At 55.2% G+C, this 14,436-nt stretch overlaps 1 protein-coding gene and 1 long non-coding RNA gene across 3 annotated transcripts; one reads left to right on the top strand and one right to left on the bottom strand.

Moving 5' to 3' along the window:
* The first annotated feature begins 43 nt into the window (after positions 1-43).
* On the top strand, positions 44-7,208 carry LOC109550865 (uncharacterized). Of its 2 annotated transcripts, XR_004523333.2 has the most exons (3): positions 45-203; positions 522-3,779; positions 7,069-7,208. It is a non-coding gene; the product is annotated as an uncharacterized lncRNA (long non-coding RNA). The 2 variants fall into 2 exon arrangements; XR_012328176.1 differs by lacking the exon at positions 7,069-7,208 and having other exon boundaries at positions 44-203; positions 522-5,451.
* Positions 205-14,385, bottom strand: GAPDHS (glyceraldehyde-3-phosphate dehydrogenase, spermatogenic). Its single transcript, XM_033845034.2, is given in 12 exon segments — positions 205-426; positions 519-617; positions 1,677-1,838; positions 1,999-2,150; positions 2,440-2,521; positions 2,928-3,046; positions 3,127-3,197; positions 3,200-3,219; positions 6,060-6,167; positions 6,345-6,440; positions 7,180-7,297; positions 9,871-14,385. Coding segments are annotated over 12 exon segments (1,167 nt in total). The 5' UTR covers positions 9,938-14,385; the 3' UTR covers positions 205-353.
* Between the last annotated feature and the right edge of the window lie 51 nt (positions 14,386-14,436).

Genomic DNA, 14,436 nt, shown 5'->3' with positions numbered 1-14,436 from the left:
CCGCGGCGCGGTGCGCTAACGTCACCAGGCTCCGCCGCGGTGCCCGGGCGACACGCGGGAGGCCGAGCCGGTGCCTGCGCGATCCCGACCCCGCGGGAGCCGCTCTCGGGGTCAGGGCGCGGGGCCTACCGAGCGCGTGCGGGGTGGGCCTGGATCCCGGACCCGACCCCGCTGTGACCGGCGCAGAGACACGGGACGCAGCTGTGAGCCCTCAGGGTTTTTATTTCACCGTTGGCCCAGCGGCGCGGGCCCCTCGCGCGGGACGCCCTCTTTCTCCCGGGGGGTCGAGGGCGGGGACGGGAGAGACGGGTACCGGCCGGGAGCACTGGGAAACTGAGGCGGGCCAGCCTGCTTCACTTGTCTCGGCTGAACATGTAGCGGAGGAGGTCCACCACTCGGTGACTGTAGCCATATTCGTTGTCGTACCTGGGGAGGGAGGGATGGAGGGGATTCAGGGGATCCCTCCCGACCACCCCCAGCCTCCCTTCACGTTCTCTGACCCCTTTCTTCCCCCTTACCAGGAAATGAGCTTCACGAAGTTGTCGTTGAGCGTGATGCCACCCTTAGCATCAAAGATAGACAAATGAGTATCGCCAACAAAGTCCGTGGACACGACCCGGCCATCAGTATTTCAAAGATAAGCGTGGGTCGTAGAGCAGGGACCTCCAGGAGCTCAGGCTCGTGGGCACACTGTCATCCATTCATCTACAGTATCTGATGGAGCCGCCCTCTGTCCAGCTGCGGGGGACAGGGTATGAAGAAGACAAATGGGGGCTATTCAGGTAGGGGACTGGCCAAAGGATACAGACTGAAAACAGCCTCTGATGCTGCACCAACAGACATCTCTTCCGGGGAAAAATGCACGTGGAATGTGGCAGCGAGAGGCCCTCCCTGCGGGGAGGCAGTGAGTCTGGCTCTGGACGATTAGGAGGATCTGGTCAACTCCAGCCCTCAGCAGGGTCTCAGGTGGAAAGAACTGCAGCACAAAGGCCCTGGGGGTTTGGCCCTAGCATGGTGGAAGGCCACAGGAAGGTTTTCAGCTCTGGGGGTGATGTGATCTGATTTCTTTAAGAGATCCTGGCAGCTGTGTGAGGGTGGACCTTCAGGAGCTAAAGCAGGGAGACAGCACCAAGGTGGACGGACAGAACTGGCAGTACTGGGAGCAAAGAGATGTGATACCCATTCCTCACAGGGAAGGCATCTGGCTGTGGCCGGCCCCGAGCAAGTGTTGAGAAATGGGAGCCCTTGTCTTGTTCGCTAAGCATATATCGAGCACCTGCTATGTGCCAGGCCCTGAGAAGATGGCTGGAGCTATGGAAGTGAAAAACGAGGCCCAAAGTCTCTGCTGTCTTGGAGTGTACATGCTAGCAAGGCCCACAGTGACTGTGAAATGACACTTCAGGTAAGGAAAAGGGCCACAAAAAGAACATCTCTCTGAGATGAGAGGTTGAAGTAGCGACTTGGAGAAGGTGAGGACAGACTATGTGGCCACCTGAGGGAAAAGCTTTCCAGACCAAAGGGGCAGCAAGTGCAAAGACTCTGAGGTAGGGGAGAGCTGACCTTCCCAGCCCTGCAGTTCCTATCTTGATATGCTGCAAAAAGCTCCTTGGCAAGTGGAAAATCACGTTCCCTTCCCAGAGGGCTCTTCCCAGGGTCCCTTCTGCTCAGCCCCTACCTCATCCTCAGTGTAGGCAAGGATGCCGGCCGTGGGCCCCTTGGCTTCTGCTTTTATGGCCTCCTCGATGCCTGAGGACGGGGTAGGCTGGGCCAGGCGGCAGGTCAGGTCCACAGCAGACACGACTGGGGTTGGCACTCGGAACGCCATTCCAGTCAGCTTCCTGGAGAATCCCACATCGGGGGCGGGAGTCAGAACCCAGGGACTTCATCATTTCCCCCTTGTCTCTGCTTTCTGCTCAGGAGACACCTCCAGGATTGGGGGCTAGTCCAGTCCTCCTGGGTTGCACCCCCCACCCTTGTTGCAGCTTCATGCCCTCATACCCTTGGAGGTCTTGGATGACTTTGCCCACAGCCTTGGCAGCCCCTGTGGGGGCCGGGATGATGTTCTGGTGGGCACCCCGTCCGTCTCGCCAGGCCTTCTCCGATGGCCCGTCCACTGTCTTCTGGGTGGCAGTGTAGGAATGGACTGTGGTCTTGGGGAAGAAGAGGGCTGAGGTGAGGCCTTTTTGCCCCCAAGCTCCCACACCGCTTTTTCCCAGGCCCAGGGTGGTGACCCAGGGGTGGAGGCTGGCAGGGCCTCCACCACCGTCACAGGAGGGGCACATGCAGGCAGGGTCCAGAGTTTAAAAGGCTTCACCACTGGTGGGCTTCTCGTCCCCAAGCCAGTCTCTCCCTGTTAACCCCACACGCTAAGCAAGTATGGGAGGAAGAGGTACAGTTTCCCAGCCGTGCCTCCTGCCCCAGCCCCTCTCCGCACCTCACCATCAGCCCTTCCACAATCCCAAATCACTCATGGATGACCTTGGCGAGGGGGGCCAGGCAGTTGGTGGTGCAGGATGCATTGCTGAAATGGCCTGGGTGTGCAAGGCACTGTGAGGTGAGTCACAGAGCCACCCTTCCACCCTTACCTCCTTTCAGGGTTTGCACCCAGGCTTGGTTTTGTGAAAAGTCAGGCTGGGGATGAGGGAGCATTGGGGATGCCGTCAGACCGAACGAGGCACCAGAGGTGCAGCTGGGGGAAGCTCCCCAAGCACGTTCTCCAGAAGTCGTGCAGTTCTAACAGATGGTTTTAGGGTAACATTAACAAGGTGGCTGTTAAGACTTTGGGGAGGAGAAGTGCATTGATGTGAAAAGAGCACCAGGGGCCGAGTGGGAGTGGGAGTGGGAGTGGGGAGGGTGAGTCGGATTCCTCCCCACCGCAGGCTGGCTTGTCCTCCAGGCACACACTTCAGAATGTTGCTGCCCATTGCCTGACAATTTTCACGGAGCCGGGGTTATAGTCCTTTTCGTTCACCCCCATGACAAACATGGGTGCCTCTGGAGAGGGCGCGCAGATGACCACACGCAGGGCACCTGCCTCAATGTGGGCCTAGGGAAGGCTCACAGGTGTCATGAGGTGCTTCAGGTGCCACACCCCCTGGGCGGCCCTGGGCACCTGTCCTGACTTACTGTAGTTTCCTCTAAGGACAGGTGCACGCCTGTGGCCTCCACCACCACAAAGGGGCTCCCGACAGACTTCCGGGGATTTCTTTGGGCTGCTTGCTGTGGAGGGGCGGTAGCACCGTGAGTCAGTCTCTCGCCTTCATAGTCCGTGGCCTTCACCATTTGAAAGGCTGACCAGACACCTTCCTGCCTGGCCGTCTGTTCCCCTCACCGCACACACCCCTAGCTGCCCCAGATGGGTCCGACCCTGCTGGCCTTTCCTCTCATCGCTAACCCCCCGAGTGGGCCACTTTTCTTGACTGTACCTGCTATGCCTGGGTACAAGCCGCCACCTCCCCAACTCAGGCCGCAAGCCCCGCCTGGGGGACCACCTAGACTACTCCCAGCCAGGTCAGGCCCTTACTACATATGCTGCCCAGGATGTAGACCCCAGGAGGGTGAGGCCTGCCCTACTGCTTCTGGCTTCAGCCCTGGCAGCTTCATCACAGCCCTCCTAGCCCTTCTTCTCTTGACTCCTCAGCTCCTGCAACAGGGATCCTGCTGCCAGAGGCCAGGCAAGTCCCTGAAAACACACAGCACATCCAGAGAGCAGCTCCCAGGGGTCTGAAGCCTTGAGGCGGCCCTGGGGCTAGCAGCGGCTAGTTGTTTATATTGGAAAGGTAAAGGAGATTTTCTGTTTCTTGTTTTATCAACATACATTTTCCACTCGATATCAAACATTCGTGTGTGAAATATATTAAACATCTACTATTGCTGTTTTCTACTTGGCTTTAGCAAGCAAACAATACGTGGGTAAACTCTATACGAATCTTTTCCCTCAGCTTTTATCACAACTGCAGTATTTGCTTTTGTGATTGTTAGTGTCTGTCTCATCTTCTAGAGCACTCCATGGCAGCAAGGCTGGGTCTGCTCCCTCCAGAGGGGTTCAGTCAATGTTTGTGTGTGGTTTCTTTTTATTAGCCATTCTACACATGTTTACTGAACACCTGCCATGTGCCTATGTGCTGAGTGCTTTACCTGTATTGAACTCCTTTAACCCTGATGACCTGAGGTAAGTACTGTTATTACTGGCATTTTTCAGAAGAGCCAGGACAGAACTGAAAAGAGTAGGGGCAGAGCTGCCTGGGAGCACAGGCAGGCTGGCCCTAGGGATGAATGAATGAGCAGCTTCCTCTCGTCTCCCTGGGCCACCACACATGGTTCTTCATGCTCCCTGGTCAAATGTCAGGTCACACTGCATCATCTGACCCAAGTAGCTCTTCTCTGATGCCCCCCTCATTTCCTGCCTTCCAAGCTGGGGGAAGGGCACTTCAACAAATTCCTTTGTAGCAGTTGTTGAGCGGGCATGGGGCAGAGACTCGGTGCCCCTGGAGACCCCAGCCCCTTCCCCTAGGCTGTCATGGGCCCTGCCCTCCTGCCCAGGGGCTTCTTTTGAGGATTCTGTTCATTCTTCAAGGAAGTACTGAGTCTGCCCCGGGCCAGGGCCTGCGCCTGCGGGTGCCAGAGCAGCAGGGGTGCCACAGGCTGACAGGGCCCTCCTTGCCAGGAGGCTGCGTGAGCCCTTCCTGGTGCTCCTCACACGCCTCTGGCCGTGCTCCCTGCTGTGGCTGTGGTGGATATGCTGAGGAAACAGGCTTGGGGAAGTTCATTGCCTTGCCCAGGGTCACCCAAGTGGAAAGGGTGGAGCGGGGCAAAGTACACACACAAGCAACGCAGCTCGTGCTGACGGCCTGGAGGATATCCGAGGATATCCGCAGTGGCGCAATGGAGAGCAGTGGGGAAGGGGGAAGACGCGCTGCAGTTGCCAGGGAAGGTGGCACCTGAGCGGGGCACACAGTGAGGGGGCGGCTGTGTGGGGACGGGGCAGCGCTGGGAAAATACCCCAGGTGGCAGCAACGATGGCGCCCAGGCTGAGGAAGGAAAGGACCCAGTGTGTCTGAGTAATGACTGCTCTGCTGGAATTTGGAATTGTTTTTGCTGTCATGATTTCAAATTTGGGTCAAGCAGCTTCTCCCATTCTCACTGACTCTCCAGTCCCCACCTCCACCCACCCCTGACCACCTGACCACAAATAAACAGTGGGGCTGAGAGTGGACCTGCTGGGAGGAGTGCTGGGAAGGCTGCAGATCTTGCCTGGGGCTGGAGAGAGCTCACGAGTGTGCGTGTGCAAGCGTGTGTAAAATTGGAAATTGGAGGCAGCCACAGGGCCGGCAGTGGCTGATAATTTACATTAGAAAGATAAAGTAGGTTTACTGTTTCCCATTTTTATTTTTTTTGGTATTTTGAAAATGTATTTGAAGCTTATTAAACATCCAGTGTTATTGCTTTTGACTTACAGATTCTAAACATATCTTTCAGTGAAGGAGTATTTGTATCAGTGAGAGCTATGTGAAGTGGGTTTTAAGAAGAGCTGCTGGTGCAGGGTCCCGGGAGGTTGGTGGCCAGTGTCGCTGAGGTGACAAGGGAAGGCTGGGGAGCAGGGCATATAGTTGGTGGGAGGCCCCATCAGCAGCTGGGATTTTATTTGTGGGGTGATGGGAAGCCACTGGAGGGTTTAAGTGGGGGCGTAATCAGGTCCAGTTGATGTTTTGAAAAGGTCTCTGTGGCTCCTATGTAGGAACTGAGTGGGAGCAGTTGGCTAGATGGTGATGCCATTTCCTGGGCAGGGAGATGAATAGATTTGAGGGTTGAAGGATAATCAAGAGTTGAGTTTTAGACAGGTTGAGCGGATATGCCTGAGAGAAAACACGCACATGTGCGTTAAATAAAAAAGTATTTTGAGTACAGTGGGCCCCCTCTCCAAACCAGTACCCAGAGGCGTGTGCACACACAATTTGGGGGGTTATGAACCCCATGTGAGAGTCTGGAATCCCCTTCTAGTCACCTCTACATCCCCTGCATTAGTATATTGCAGGCTTGCATAAGACAGCCGCCCTTACCGCTGGAAGACGCTGATCTCATTGTTACCGACGGCCAGCCGTCCATTCCTGTATTCCACGCTCCCCTTGTATTGGCCGTGGGTGGAGTCATACTTAAACATGTACACCTGCAGGAGACAGAATGGCTCCTAGTCTTGGGCTGGACGGGGAGCGAGCATTGCCAGGGAGTCCCCACTTCAGTGACGGTTCCACATGGCAGCTGAGCGCCTTCCACAGAGCTCCCCTGAACCCCTTCCCCACCCTGGTCCCACTCTCCCCGGTCCTGCCCTTTGTCTGCTGCTCATCATGTATTCTGGGTCGATGAACGGATCGTTCACTGCTACCACCTTAACACCCTTCTCCATGCAGGCACGCCGCACCAGGCGACCAGTGCGTCCAAATCTGTCCAGGAACGAAAGCTGAGGGGGTTGCCTCAGAATCCTCAACCAGCACGCAGAGGAGGGGACGAGGGGGAAGGGGGTGACAGAGGAGAGTCCCACTCAAGGGGACTGGGTGGGGAAGAAGGCAGCCGTCCCTGTGTGGGCCAGTGTCTTGCCCAGATGACCTCACCAGCCTGTTCACTGCTTTCTGTGCTTCCTCTGACCATCTGTCCTCTACCCCTATTCCCAACCTTGTAGCTGGGTGGATCTTGTAGAACTTCGGGTCAGATTATATCTCTTGACCTGAAAACCTCCACCACTCTCTAACAGTAAAGCCAGGTCCAGACTCCTTACCACGGTCCGCCAGGCCCCTGCCAGCTTTCCGCTGCCCTCCCTCTTCTCCCTTGCTTGTGCCACACCAGCCATGCTGAAATCCTGCCCGTCCTTATTACACTGAGCTGCCACCTACGCCCCACAGCCATTGCTTGCTGCACAGTTGTCACTCAGGCCTTACTCCAGTGTCACCTCCCAGAGGCCTTCCCTGAGTTCCCCGGCCTAACACTGCCCTCTTCAGTCTTACTGTACTTCCCACCGGAATGTGAGCTCTCTGAAGGTGGAGCCCTGTTTACCTTATCCCTGTGTTTTTCCAGGATGGGCAGAATGAAAGCATTGCTGAGACATGAAGAAATGCTCCAGTTAGTAACTGAGGAGAGGCCGGGCCCTAAAGCTTCAGGAATGGCTCAAGGGCCGGGGCGACTCACCCATTGATGCCAACAGTCAGCTCCCGAACCACAGAAACCTTCTTAGGTGCAGGAGGTGGAGGTGATGGGACTTGCTCTTTGATTGGCTGGGGCTCCGGAGGGGGTGGTGCTCTGGTCACTGTTGGGAGTGGGGGAGGGGCAGTGAGCCGCACCATCACTGCGACAGAATGAGCCATCTTTGCCACCCAGAACCTGCTGCTGGCTCCTGGCCCTGAGTGGCCAACCATATAGCCCAGTGTTTCCTAAACCGACCTGATCAACAGAATGAGCAGGGGGTGGGCTTGTTTTAAAATATCCATGCCAGGGCCTCTTCCCTGGAGATTCTAACTCAGTGGGTATATATTTTTAACAATTGCTTGGGGGTGATAGTCTCTGTGCCTCAGTTTCCTCCTCTGTAAAATGGAGATGATAATAGTACTTCTCTCAGAGGGTCACTGTGAGGATTAAATGAGTGATACATGTAGTGCTTATGATAGAGTCTAGGAAACATTCCATGTACGTTAATATTTCAAAGATCATTTCCCAAACTTGCCTGATAATTGATCTAGTCCAGTGGTCCCCAAACTGTTCTGGTAAGAATCACCGGGAGGCTGATTCCTAGGGAAATCTGACTCTAGGTAGGATCCTGTTTCCAACAAGGTGATGCTTACCCTCAGAGAAGTTTAGGAAACACAGGTCTCTTGTAACATATGAAACAAATGGAAACCCATGTCAGCTTCTGCCTCTCCGGACACACAGATCTACACCCATGCTGCACTGGGAGCACCTGTGCTTGAAGCTATGCCACCTGAGCTACAGGTGAGGGCTTCAGGTAGGGAGGAGAAGCGTGGAGACAGCAGTCAGGGGCCTAGCTGGTAGAGGGTTTCAAGCCGGGGGTCAGGCCTTGATGTCAGCTCTGGCTCAGCCACCTGCCAGCTGAGTTGTTTTGAGCAAGTTAATGAAACTCTGGCCTGTTTCTTGATGTCACATCTGACCCTCCACCTGGGGGCTACTGTAAGGACTCAGTGAGATCTCAAGGCCCAGGAGGTGCTGATTTTAATAGAGGGGAGAAAGTCTGACATGAAGTGTATTCGTGAGGAAAGGGAGAGGGAAGGGATTGGAGAGAGCCTGGAGGATGAAGGTAGGAGTTGCGCTTGGCACCAGAATCAAAGGCACCTTGGAGGGGGTGGGGTTAGGAGCTGGGGGTCAGCCGACCTGTCTCTCTCCCTGGTCTCTCCAGGCTGCCACAGGCCTTGTGGCGTGAGGCTGGGCTGTGCGTGTTTCCAGTAGCACTACAAGTTCATAAAGGTATTAGTCAGTGTTTACTGGTGGTTATTGGTGACCTTAAGAATGTTTGTATCCCTGGGGGTTCTGTTTCTGCTCTCATGAAAAGGGGAGATTTGTCCATATGGGTGAAGAGTGGGGATCTGAGCCCACTCAGTGACCTTTCAAAAGAAAACCCAGGTGGTCCTTCTCTCACAACTTCCCCCAGCCTTCCCTTCTCCCTTTGCTCCAGGGTGGGGTACATGGGCTGGAGGAGAGCTGCTGCGCTGGGAAGGAAGAGCCCGGAGGAGCTTCAGTGATGAAGCATCAGCCGGTAGGTGAAACACTGGATCGGGTGTGCTCTCTACCAATTACAACGTCGCTCCCATTTCCCGGGTGCCGCCAAGGGCTAGGTGCGGTGCTGAGCTCTCCACATGCATCAGCTCACTGAGTCCTGTGAGGTATGTGCTATATACCCACTTTACAGTGGGGAAACCGAGGCCCGAGATCACTGAGCGAGTGATAAGCAGGGAGAGTTTTCAAGGCCCACAGCTGTTAACCTGCCTGCTGCTGCGTCTAGCAGGGTCTCCAGGACCCTGGAGCCCCGCCCAAACCCCGCCCCGCGTCGGCCGCGCCCACCCCTGCGTTGCTGAGGCCGCCGACTGCCTCGCCCGAGGCCAGGCAGGAGGCCGGGAGCGAATGGGGTGGCCCTCCGGAAGGCCTGGATTCGTCTGGCTGGAGCGTGGAGCGTGTGCGCGCACCTCTGGCCGGGGGAGGTAGGGCGAGCAGGGACTCCGAGTCCCAACTCCACTATTCCCGTGCTGAGACCCAGAAACGTGCTTTGTGTCCTCTTACATCTGGTGGCCGCTCTGTAAAATGGGGACACTAAACACTGAACTCAAAGGTGGTTGTGAGGCTTCACAGAGCGCACACCTGTAAAGTGCTCGGCACCTGGCGGGCTCAAGTGTCCTCGCTTTGTGCGATCCAGGGAGGACAAAGTCCACCGATCCCCAAGCGGCTCTTTCGCAGCAGCGTCAATTTTATGTGAAACCTCGCTCGCCCAGGCACTTCAACAACCAGCGGCTGTCCTAGAGGTGTCCCCTCGTAAACCCGGCTCCGGCCTCCCTCCTGGCCCCTGTTTCTACCCTTCCACCGCGCTATTGGTGCAAAACCCAACCTGGGGGCGGGAGTCTTCGTCCCCTCCACCATCGCCGTAGAAACCACTTTGCCGGCAAACCCGGTGGTGAGGAGGGTGGGGCTGGAGGGAGCAGGGGCAGCGGCTCCGGATGGAAGAGCCCCGGCAGGCAAGGCCACCCCCCGCATCTCCTGCCCGGCTCCCGGTGGACACTATTGGTGCGCCGCTCGCCGTCAGGTACTCAGACCCGGCTACAGGAGCTCCCCGACCGCCCTTTCCTCCCCTCCCCGGGGTCACTCCGCCGCCTCCCTCACCTGGGCAAGGCTGTCGCGGGAGCTGGACAACGGTGACATTGGTGAGGGTGACGTCGCGTTTCGACATGGCCTCCTAAGGTTTCATGGCCCAGCCAGCTGCCTCGGCACCCGCCGCGATGTTACTGCGAGACGGGGGCTCGGGGGCTGGAGGAGCTGGAGCGTCTTTCCGTGACGTCACAGTCCAGTGACGTCACAAGAGGAGGCGGCGCGAAGGCCCCCTCCCAATTGAGACCTGTGGCCGTGTACCACCGTTCCAAGCCCACCCCTGGCGTCTAGAATGGAATCCAACATTTTACACTGGTCTTCAAAGCCCTTGCTCTGCTGTCTTCTTTCTTCTTTCTTCTCCTTGGGCACACCGGCTCCATGCCGGTCTGGACCCTCTTCTGGAATTACCCTAGCTATTTCTTTGTGCCTGGAAGTCCTACCCAGGTCTTCCCTTGGCTGCCTCTTGGTTTCCCTCAGGTGCCGCCCTTTGAGAGGCCCTCCTAACTCCACATCTAAAGTTCTCTCCTTTCTCAGTCGCTATCTGCCATCACCCCCACTTCCTCCGTCTGCCCGTCGTCCGGGAAGCCTTGTCTGACTTCCCATCCTGGGTTAAATATTGCAATGTGCATAACTGCTCTAGGGTTACACTCTTTACTTTCCACGCAGCATATGTCTCTCTAAAAATCATCCAGTTTATTCGTTAGCTTGCCAATTGTATTTGCCCACTAGAGAGTGCTTGTCTGCCTCCCTCACTATTTTTTTTTAGAAAATCAGTTTTTGTTTTTTAATTAATTATTTTAATTTATTCATTTTAATTTATTTTTGGCTGCATTGGGTCTTCGTTGCTGCGCATGGGCTTTCTCTAGTTGCATCGAGCGGGGGCTACTCATTCTGGTGGCTTGTTGCGGAGCACAGGCTCTAAGCACGTGGGCTTCAGTAGTTGTGGTGCACGGGCTCAGTTGCTCCGTGGCACGTGGGATCTTCCTGGACCAGGGCTCAAACCCATGTACCCTGCATTGGCAGGCAGATTCTTAACCACTGCACCACCAGGGAAGCCCATGCCTTCCTCACTTTTATACCTGTTGACTAGAAGAATGTTTGGCACTTGAAAGGTACTCCCTCAATAACTAGTACCAGAATGAATGAATAAATGTCACCTCCTGAGGTTTCTTCTTCTTTTTTTTTTTTTCGGTACGCGGGCCTCTCACTGTTGTGGCCTCTCCCGTTGCGGAGCACAGGCTCCGGACGCGCAGGCTCAGCGGCCATGGCTCACGGGCCCAGCCGCTCTGCGGCATGTGGGATCTTCCTGGACTGGGGCACAAACCCGTGTGCCCTGCATCGGCAGGCGGACTCTCAACCACTGCGCCACCAGGGAAGCCCCTGAGGTTTCTTCTGGTCTCCAATCTTAGAGCAACCCCCGAGTCCTATCCTCTCACAGCACTCTGTTCTTTTCCTTATGGTTTTTCATGTAGTTTTCCATGATCAAGTTACTGACTTACTTGTTCATTGTCTCCCTGTTGGGCCCTCTTTTCTGTTTTGTTCACCACTGGTCCTCCAGCTCCTAGAACTGTGCCTGACACAAAACAGGCTTTCAGTAAACATTAGCGGAAGAACAAATAGACAGACGGCTCCCATTCCCCAAAGCATGGGAGGTGGGGGCTTGCTTGCGTATCTGTGACACACAGGCAGGCACCTTCCCCTGCAGGGCCAGTTGGCACACAGCTGTGACCAAGATTTAGGGGCTGTGGGATTTAGGCCAGGAAGGAGTCATCATTCCGGAGAGAGGTGTGGAAGCAAGAAGGGGCAGAATGACATAACCTCTTCTTTCGCCAGACCTCCATGAGAACTGAGTTTGCTAAGCACCTGCCATGGCACAGAGTAAGGGTGAAGCGCTCCTGCTTGGATGGCCCGGGAAAGGTGGAACTGAAAATGAATTGAGTGTACAGCGGGGGAGATTTCAATGAACCAAGACCGAAAAAAACAGAACAAAGGGGGACAAATTTAACATGTATAATCAAGATGGGGGAAAAGCGTACACAAATAAAACCCGGACTGAAAAGGGACCAATTTGGTACGGCTTTACAAGAATAGATATGAAAAGCTAGATGTAATTAAAATTGTCTTAGAAAATATGAGAGATCAAAACTGGTACAAAAAGAAATGGCAAATCTGAGTAGGCCAATAACAAGAGTTAAGATGTATCTTCCCAAAGGCTGATTCAGATCCCGATGATTTTATGGGCAAGATTTGCTGAAGCACGGGGAAGAAATATTTGCCGTTCTGCAGGACCTGCTGCAGAGCCGAAGCAGAGCTGGGAAGCCAAGTAGCAGCTCCTGTGCTGAGAGGCTGTGGGTAGGGCACGCGCTCTGAGGCCCTGTGGAGCGGCAAGCACACCGTGTATGAGCACATCGCATATTGCGTGCTTTGTGGGCGCTGCGGTAGCTCAGCTACTGAAACCTCCTCTATTCGCTCTAGGAAACAGCACAGCCACGTTACTAAAACCAGCAGAGAAAGGACAACTCCGGGCTAATCTCATGTACGGAGATAGATGCCAAAGTCCTGAATCAAATAGTGGCAAATGGGAATGAGGCACTGAGGAGAGGGACGGAGGCTGACAGAAGATGGTAGGGTGGGGCAGAGAGAGAGGTGGAAAAGAGACATGGAGTACGTTTCGAAGGAAAAATCCCACCTCTCAATCTCGGGGCGGATTAGAATTCTGAAGCTCACCCTTCCCTACCCAGCAATCTCCTGGCATGGGAAACTCCCTCATTCAGGTGCTGGACAAGGGCAGGAAAGTCACACCTAAGGTTGCCCAGAGATTTGACTTTGTCCCTGGACCGTGAAACTGGGAACAGATTTGGCGAGCTCAAGCTTGGAGAGGTGGCACAGTTAGTCACCCTCTGTAGACAGAACCTAGAGATGGCAGAAGCTTCTGGGTCTCTGGGTCTGGGAGGTGGTTCTGGGTGGAGCCAAGTGTCCAGGATCTAGGATGGAACCTTGGGTCCTCCAAGGGGAGTGGGCCTTGTCACCTTTGTTTGAGCAAAGTCTGAAAGCATGTGCAGCTTCTCGTCACACCTGGGCACCCACACATATAACTCTGCTGACCCCACTTGCTCACACCCTACACATTCCTTTGTGCCTGGCCTTTCCACCAGCGATCCCACCACCACCCCCTCTCCCAGGCTCTCCTCTTGGCACCCAAACCAAATATCTTTTACCCCTGCACCCAACTGTACCCACCCACTGGCCCCTATCCTTCTGGTCTCAGGCTCCCTCTGAACTAGCTCGACAGACCTACCAACGACAGACCTACCAACCACCCCCTGCCCTTCCCTCTGATGTCCCTCTCCACACCTAGGCCACACTCTCAGCTGTTTCCCTCTCCAACCCTTGCCAATATGTCAACACTTGAGGCTTCAGCTGGGACTTAGGAGGCCTCAGGGGGAGGAGGGCAGGAGGGATGAGCTCCTGGCCCTCAGCCCAGCTTCTGGCTGACAGTCTTCTGCTGCCCTGGGTCTTCAGCCCCTCCCCACGACTGCCTCAACTGGCTTTTCAGGAGACACTGCGTCCTGCCCCTGCTCATGGCAGTCAGCCCCCTGCCCTTGCCCAAGGGCTGGGAGGTAGGACAAGAATGTGATCCTGGCTCCAAAATCTGCAACCCTCAACAAGGGACCTTGTGCTGCTCTGGGGCTACAGGCAACCTTCCCTCCAGCACCCTCTGAGACTCAGGCTCAGGCCTGGACTTTCTTCCCCTGGCATCTTCTAATCCATCCATTTGTTCAAATGTTTACTGAACCCCAGGCAATGTTCTTGAAGCTGGGGACGTGACAATGATCAATACAGACAAAGGCCCTCTGGAAGTTTACTATCTGATAGGTGAGACAGACAATAAAATAATTTCAGATCGTGGTAGGAGCTATAAAAACTAAAGGATGATATTACAGAGTATAGCTGTGGGACGGCCAGGGAAGGGTCTTTTTGGGAAGGTGACATTTGAGCCAAGAAGAGAGTGAGGAGGAAACCACCTTGTGAAGATCTGACTTCTGCATTCCAGGCAGAGACAACAGCAAGTGCAAAGGCCATGAGGCAGGAATGAGCTTGGTGTGTTTGAGGACCAGGGAGAAGACCTGTGAGGCCGGAGCATAAGAAGTGTGGGCGTTGGGGGTCAACAAGAACAACAAACAACAAGAACAAGGTCTGATGATTCCCTCAACTCCCCGGGGTTGCTCCCCACCCCCTGACTGTGCCTCCCACCCTTCCAAAATCTTGCTGCTGGGGAAACTGGATCCTTAGGTCCCCGGAGAGGAGTGAAGATGCTGAAGAACCAGGCCTGGGTCCCAGGGATGGAGGGTGCCTGAAGGTGCAGTTGGGAGAAAGGAGGCCTGGACAGTGGGTGAGGAATAGAAAGGGGAAGTGATTGGAAGGGCAGACATCTGGGCTCCGGGGTGGAGGGCCTGAGCTGGGCAAGGAGCAAAGATGCCATGTGAGTCTTCTCCATTTATGACTCACCTACTCTTCCTCCTCCTCTTCATTGCTCAACCCCAAATCTCCCTGGGAATTACCTCACTGACTGGAGATCAA

The sequence above is a fragment of the Tursiops truncatus genome, chromosome 19, assembly GCF_011762595.2.
Source record: "Tursiops truncatus isolate mTurTru1 chromosome 19, mTurTru1.mat.Y, whole genome shotgun sequence".
NCBI lineage: Eukaryota > Metazoa > Chordata > Mammalia > Artiodactyla > Delphinidae > Tursiops > Tursiops truncatus.
The sequence above is the reverse complement of the archived record's forward strand: the minus strand, read 5'-3'. Positions and strand labels throughout refer to the sequence as shown.